The 7,500-nt window shown below is 33.4% G+C and overlaps 2 protein-coding genes across 3 annotated transcripts in view; both read right to left on the bottom strand.

The window, feature by feature from the left end:
- Positions 1-2,679, bottom strand: part of LOC306861018 (growth hormone secretagogue receptor type 1-like) — a gene marked incomplete at its 3' end in the record, with an annotated part of 4,027 nt that extends 1,348 nt beyond the window's left edge. Inside the window, exons 1-2 of the mRNA XM_079403074.1 lie at positions 2,351-2,679; positions 1-43 (exon numbers count right to left, since the gene is read on the bottom strand). The exon at positions 1-43 is cut by the window's left edge and continues 414 nt beyond it. Coding sequence (XP_079259200.1) covers positions 1-43; positions 2,351-2,620 — 313 coding nt within the window. The 5' untranslated portion in view covers positions 2,621-2,679. The remainder of the gene's footprint in view (positions 44-2,350) is intronic.
- Positions 2,680-5,018: 2,339 nt separating this feature from the next.
- LOC306861020 (protein phosphatase 1 regulatory subunit 35-like) overlaps positions 5,019-7,500 on the bottom strand; it is a 5,778-nt gene continuing 3,296 nt past the window's right edge. For both annotated transcript variants that reach the window (XM_079403077.1, XM_079403076.1), the window contains 3 exons: positions 6,350-6,514; positions 6,144-6,277; positions 5,019-5,372 (listed from right to left, as the gene is read on the bottom strand). In XM_079403077.1, coding sequence (XP_079259203.1) covers positions 5,199-5,372; positions 6,144-6,277; positions 6,350-6,514 — 473 coding nt within the window. In that variant the 3' untranslated portion in view covers positions 5,019-5,198. The remainder of the gene's footprint in view (positions 5,373-6,143; positions 6,278-6,349; positions 6,515-7,500) is intronic.

Raw genomic sequence — 7,500 nt, 5'->3', positions numbered from 1 at the left:
TGCACACGGCGTCGCCTAGCAACCACGGACGAAACCGCCACAGCTGCGAGAGAAAACCACAACGTCAGTTAACGTGCGTTACGAGGAACTACAAACACTAGAACTGCATCCCAAGTGACGTACTATTCATTTATACACTACGTACTCAACCATGTAGTGTATGAATTTTATAAGATTGTTTTGTCAGTAATAATCGGAATCTGATAGCCCCGCCCCCTTTGTGACGTAATTAAAGCTGCAACAGTTGAGTGCATCAAGTGTCCAACATTCCACACTTTGTTTACTTCCGGTTATTTAAAGGAATAGTTCACCCAAAAATGAGAATTCTGTCATTAATTTCTCACCCTCGTGTCATCAGACCTTCGTTCATCTTCGGAACACAAATTAAGATATTTTTGCTGAAATCCGAGAGCTCTCTGACCCTCCATAGACAGATCCGAACACGATCAAGGCTCAGAAACGTAGCGAGGACATCGTTAAAATAATCCATGTGACATCAGCAGTTCAACTGGAATTTTACGAAGCTATGAGAATCCTTTTTGTGCGCAAAGAAAACAAAATAACAACTTTATTCAACAATTTGTCTCCTCCGCGTCACTCTTACGGGTTTGGAGTGACATGAGGGTGAGTAATTAATGACAGAATTTTCATTTTTGGGTGACCGATCCCTTTAACTGCATCATCTGGGTTTTTAAAGTGCACTTTTTCTTTTTGGAATTTTCAGTGTGAACACCCCATTCACACTATTTGTACTATAAAATAGTGCATAAGTAGGCGATTTGGGACGCACCTTAGGTCCATGTTCGATTGTTTGGCTAGTAATTTTTAACACACAATACGAGACAGAAGATCATCGGCATTCATGACAAATCAGATCGTAGTGCACACTAGTGTGAGCACTTGTGAGACACATTCCACGTTTACAGATTCAAAAAATAAAAAAGGTAATTGCAACTTCTTATCTCATAATTCAGACTTTTTTATATCAAAATGATATCTCGTTATAAACTTCACAAGAAAAAAGTACAAATTGTGACAAAAATGTTGCAAATACCTTTTAATTCCGTGGTGGAAACAAAGTCAGAATAGCGAGAAGTAAATTTGGATTTGCGAGAAAAACAGATCAAAAGTCACAATTGCGAGAAATAAACGTGCGATTTTGAGATTAAAATGCAGTTGCAAGATATAAATTCAGAGTTCTTGCACATAAACTTGCATTTCTGAGAAGAAAATTTGGAATTGTAAGACACAAAATTGCAAAAAAGTTAAAATTACCTTTTCGATTAAACTCTGAATTTTGAGAAAAAATAAAAGTCAGAATTGCGAGATATAAACTGTGAGAATACTTCGCAATATATAGCTTGCAATTCTGACTTTATCCTCTGACTTGCGTGATATAAACTCACAATTCTTTATAAAGTCCGAATTATGATATATTAAGTAAAAATAGTGCGATATACTGTGAACATTTTTCTCGCAATTGTGAGTCAACGTCACAATTCTGACTTTTTCCTTAGAATTGAGAGAAAAAAGTCTGAATTGTGAGATATAAACACAAAATTGCAAGCGAAGAAATAATAATACTTTCTAAAAACTTTCTATAAAAACTTTAAATCTTATATCAACCTCGACAAGTTAATGATACAAGGATAAAAATTAAATGGTTATTTTAATTCTTTCAAGTAACTACATAAATTATTCTGGTCACACTTTAGATTAGAGTCCAGTTCTCACTGTTAACTATGACTTTTGCCTCAAAATACTCCTAATTACTGCTTATTAATACTTAGTAAAGTAGCTGTAAAGTTTAAGAATTGGGTAGAATTAAGGATTTAGAATAAAGTCTTGCAGAATAAGACATTAATATGTACTTTGTTAGTAATAATAAACAGCCAATATCCCAGTAATATTCATGCTAATAACCAACTAGTTAATAGTGAGAACTGGACACTAAAGTGTTACCAATTCTTAATAACTCAAAGTATTTAATGTGTGAAGGGAACATAAAAAGCATACATTTTAGACTTGAAATGTTGATGTTAAATTCACTACACTGTAAAAAAAAGAGAAAAAAGCTATGCAAACTTAAAAGTTTAAGGCAGATTTTTGAGTTCTCTCAACTTTTTGAAGCTGGTTGCCTTAAAATTTTAAGTTTGCTCAACTTTTTTTCTTTTTCTTTTTTACAGTGTATTGTATTGTAATGTTCTACAGCCTATACACAGTATTAAGTTCAACTACATAAGACAGAGTAATCCCTTGCTTTACTTTTTCAAGGGAAAAATAATTAAATGACTTAGTAACTAGTTACACCCAACACTGACAGAGCAAGCTTTTTAAGAGGAAACAGCACCTTATAGAGGTCCAGAGGCATCAGCAGCAGGATGAGCACGTCTGATAGGGCCATGCTGCTCAGGTACAGGTAGGTGGTGCTTCTCATTTGTGGGCGCCGCCACACCACCAGAATGGTCAGGGCGTTTCCCAGCAGGCCGAGCAGCAGCAGCGGCACACACAGAGTCGTTAACACCACCAGCTCGGTGTCGGTGAAGAGCGACTGGCCTTCCCAGACCGATCGGTTCCCGCAGCAATCCCATCCGGATCCAGAACCTTCCAGCCCATCCATGTCTGTGGAGGAGAGCTCAGAGCTCCTTCATCATCATCATCATCATCAGGGTCCTCAGAGCTGCAGGACGGTAGTGAATGTGCGGCGAGGACAGAGGACTCTCGCTCCTCTTCTGTGCCGCCCACCGCTGGAGATCAGGAACAGATCGATTCACTCAATCACACTCGAACATTCAGAGGAACACAGGAGGAACACGCCGAGATCTTCATCAAACACACACAGAGATCACAAACTGTCCGGTCCTGCTCGATCACACTCACACTGCAAAAAAAAGATTTCTTCCTTAGTATTTTGTCTTGTTTTCTAGTATAAAGTAGTGCTGTTAAACGATTAAATCGCATCCAAAATAAACGTTTTTGTTTGCATAATAATATATATGTGTGTGTGCTGTGTATATTTATTATGCATATATCAATACACACACACATGCATGTATATATTTCAGAAATATGTTTATTGAATATATTTATTTATAATATAAATTATATGAATATATATATATAGACGTAAATATTTTCAAAATATATACTGCATATTTATATAAATATACACAGAACACTCACATATATTATGCAAACAAACACTTTTATTTTGGATGCAATTAATCGCGTATAAGATTGCATTTGCTGAATAAATTATCCAAATTATTGTTTTGGCTTAAAACAAGTAAAAATATCTGTTAACGAAGTAAGAAAAATAATCTTGTTTAGCTTTTGAATTGAGATTATTTATATTTTTCTCCCTTTCATAGATTAATTATTTAATTTCTACTTATTTATTAAATTATTTCTCTTTTTAATTTATTTTTGTATCCATTCAATTATATTTTCCCTTTCTTTCTTTATTTTTCTCCCTTTCTTAGATGAACTATTTATTTTAAATTCTATTTATTCAAAAATTTCTCTCTATTTTTTTTATTTTTGATTCCATTCAATACATTTTTCCCCTTTCTTTCTCCCCCCCCCCCCTCATTTTTCCTCTATAAACACTCTACTCTGACCTGTTCTACATCTATATATTAGGAGATACACACGTACTCATCACAACTGTTACACACACACCTTACATCACTACATGCACAACTAACTTTGTGTTCTACGTGTTTTATATTTTTGGTATCGTCTAAGTATGTTTTGCCTTATGTACTGCTTTAAAAACAAAAAAGACAAAAAAAGATGATTTTTCACCATAACAAACCATTTAAATTGTGTACATTTACATGTACAGTACATATAAACTATTCTAGTATTTGTAGGGCCCAATTTAACTTATGTATAATTAGTTAATTTGAACTAGCAATGGAAAAATACTTCTTGGAGAATGTTAATTTCAACATTTACGAACACATTAAAATGAAAAGTTGCATCTGTTATTAGTATTTGATGGACTTGAGCTAATGCAAAACTAACTACATTAATAAATACTGTAACAAACGTATTGCTGCTTGTTAATGCATTAACTAATGGAAGTGTTACCAAAAAGATAAAAACAGACAGTAAATGTAGCATGAAATTAAACATACTTCATGCCATTTATATTTTGTGATGTTTTTATAAAAATTTTGCAAATTTAACCCTTCCTAATAAATAAAAACATAATCTTTATTAATGCCATGCATATATATATTATATAATTTTGACAGATCCTCTTGTCAACCCTATTGAGAAAGGGCATCTCAGGAACCGCACTCCAGTGGTTTGAGTCTTACCTCTCTGATAGGTCCTTCAAGTCGCAACATCTAGCTACTGGGGTGCCTCAGGGCTCAGTTCTTGGACCACTATTAGGCATTCTAAAAATATTAATTATTATGTATGTTATAATGCATAAAATATTCTTATAAACAATTTTAACCAAAGTAAAAATGCATAATATTTGCAATTTCTTATTACTTTTGTGTTTTAATTTTTTTTTCTAAAGCTGTAAAGGTAAGAATTATAATAACTGTTATAATTATTCTTGAGCTCTTACAATGCATTATAAGGTGCATTATTACAAGACATAATTAATGCATTAAATGCTTTCATAATGCATTATAAGGTGCATAATTAATGCCTTGTAATGCATTTATTTATTTCAAGTAAAGCGTTGTAGAATTAAATTTGGGGGGTTAATGACCTTAATTATGAAAATATTCACAATGCAAAAACTTATAATGAGCCTAAATGTCTTCATGCAAAACATAATTTCTTTTCTTTTGATTTTTGCATGAATTATAAAAGATTCACACTTTTAAAGGTTTAACACAGACGAGCGAGGTAATCAGCTCATGATGTCTGTGCTCTTGTTGACTCACACTAATTAATTTGTGGATTGATTGTTTTAATGACTGACCCCGGTGAACGTGAAGCTGCTGGGCAGAAAGAGTGTGTTTGTCCATTCACTCAAAGCCAATGTCATATTTAAATAATCCCAGATTTATTGCTCTTATATTAATTCCCATTAAGCTAAAAAACAATACAATATACATTAAAGCTTACAAAATTAATTACACACACACACACACACACACACACACACAGAACAATCACAGCAGACATTCTCTCTTACACACACACACTCTCTCGCTCACACACACAGTTCATGACTCCCAGAGTTTGTGCCGATGATGTAGGTGAAAGGTTGTGTGGGCGGGTCTAGGCACAGGCCGTGGGCGGGGCAAAAGGATGCAGTCGCCTGGCAACAGCGGAGTCTCTCTGAGCATCTTGTCAGGACTGTAGAACTGCAGCAGATCAGGAGCCTCTAGTGGCTGAGACTGGAATCACACACACACACACACACACACACGCGCGCGCACACACACACACAATATATTTTATAAGTATATAATAAAAATACAGAGAGAGACATGCACAAATAAAATTATTATTAACATTATTATTATTATATAAATATAATATATATATAGAGTGAGATATAGCGAGAAATAAATTATATAAATATATATATATATTAGTGCTATTAAACGATTAATCACGATTAATCACATCCAAAATAAAAAAAATTGTTTACATAATAAATGAGTGTGTATCTGTGTATACTTAAGTATATATACACACACATGCATGCATATATTTAAGAAAAATATGTTGTTTATATATTAAAAATATAATAATATAAATATATAAATGTATATACATGTAAATATTTTCAAAATATACAGTATGTGTATTTACATACGCACATAATAAATAAACAGTGCACATACATATATCATGTAAACAAAAACTTATTTTGGATGCGATTAATCACAAATTAATACTAATATATAATATATATACATATATAAAAATACATATATAACTAGAGAGATTTATATATGTGTGTGCACTTAGAAGAACTGATTATTCTGATTATTATTAAATGAAATAAAAGATCAGCATCTTTTGCCACTGTTTTATCAGAAATATTGCTCAGATATTAAATAATTTTGTGGCTTATTGCTTTATTAAACATCATATTAATACTGTAAAACATCGTTTCAAAACTGGATTACTGCTATTAACGACACAAACACAGCTCTGACCTTATTGGTCAGTGTGACAGTGGGCGGGGCCAGTGCTGGCCTATCCTGCAGCGCCTGGCTGATGAGCTGGTCGTGTGATAGGCTGACGCTGACTAAGGCCCGGTACAGGTGCTGAGAGCGAGGGAAGTTCAGGCCTGTGGAGAACGAGGCAGAACGATTGATTATTGGTGATCAGTGAGCTGTGAGTGATGGCTGTGGCCTCTCACCCTCCGCTGCTTTGCTGCTGATGTGGTTCTTTGTGAGGCTTGAGCTCTGAAGCTTCTCTTTCACAGCTTTCTCAGGATCAAACACCTGACTCTCCACTTCCTCAAGCTCCGCCCTCAGAGCCAGGGTGGTGTTTAGCTCCGCCCCCTCCGTCACAAGAACCTGACCTGAATATCAAACACATGCAGACTCATGTTACTCATTCATGACAGAACACGCAGATGTGAATCATCTCCAGATTACATCTTATTTTCAGAAATGATCTCAGTTTATGGACACACCTTATGATGTTTAACTCCATTATTAGGAACATTAAGATGTTGATTGCATTGTGAAGTTATTTTCTTGACATAAATAACTCCTAAACAGCGTTTCTGCATGTTTAGGTAAATTTCAAACTTTTTAAGAACAAGTTAAGAAAAAACCTTCATTACTGTTTCTATTAATTTCACACACAAAAAAGCTACTTATCACACTGCAAAAACAATTCTTATGAAGTATTTTACTAACGATTCTTAAATAAAGATACTTTTACTCGAGAAGCAAAAGGACACAAGATATGAAGTCTTGTTTTATGAGAAACTGATCAAAATGAAATGAGTTCATGATAAAAACAAGAACAAATATGTCAATGGGTTCAGAAAAATCTATTTAATTCACAGGGAAATCAAGTTTTCAAGCCCTATTGACCATAATTGTTCTTGTTTAAGCATAAACTCACCACATTTTGTTTAATTTCTGCCATGTTTTTAATACATATATTGTCAAATACATAAATAAATAATAAAAAAGGTAAAAAGAACAGTGATTATTCAAAATAGATATTTTGTGTTACAATATATACTGCTATAATTCAAAAGTTTGGGAAGAAATATTTAAAGAAATTAATACTTTTATTCAGGAAGGATTTATTAAATGGATAAAAAGTGACAGTAAAGACTTATATTATTAATATTGTTAGAAAAGATTTCTATTTTTAATAAATGTTTTGTTTTACTTTTTATTCATCAAAGAATCAAAGAAAAAAGTATCACAGCTTCCAAAAAACAATATTAAGCAGCACAACTGTTTCAACACTCATAATAAATCAGTATATTATTATGATTTCTGAAGATCATGTGACACTGAAGACTGCAGTAATGATGCTGAAAAT

The sequence above is a fragment of the Barbus barbus genome (assembly GCF_936440315.1).
Source record: "Barbus barbus genome assembly, chromosome: 41".
Taxonomy (NCBI): Eukaryota; Metazoa; Chordata; class Actinopteri; order Cypriniformes; family Cyprinidae; genus Barbus; species Barbus barbus.
Note: the sequence above shows the minus strand (reverse complement) of the source record. Positions and strands in the feature narration are given on the sequence as shown.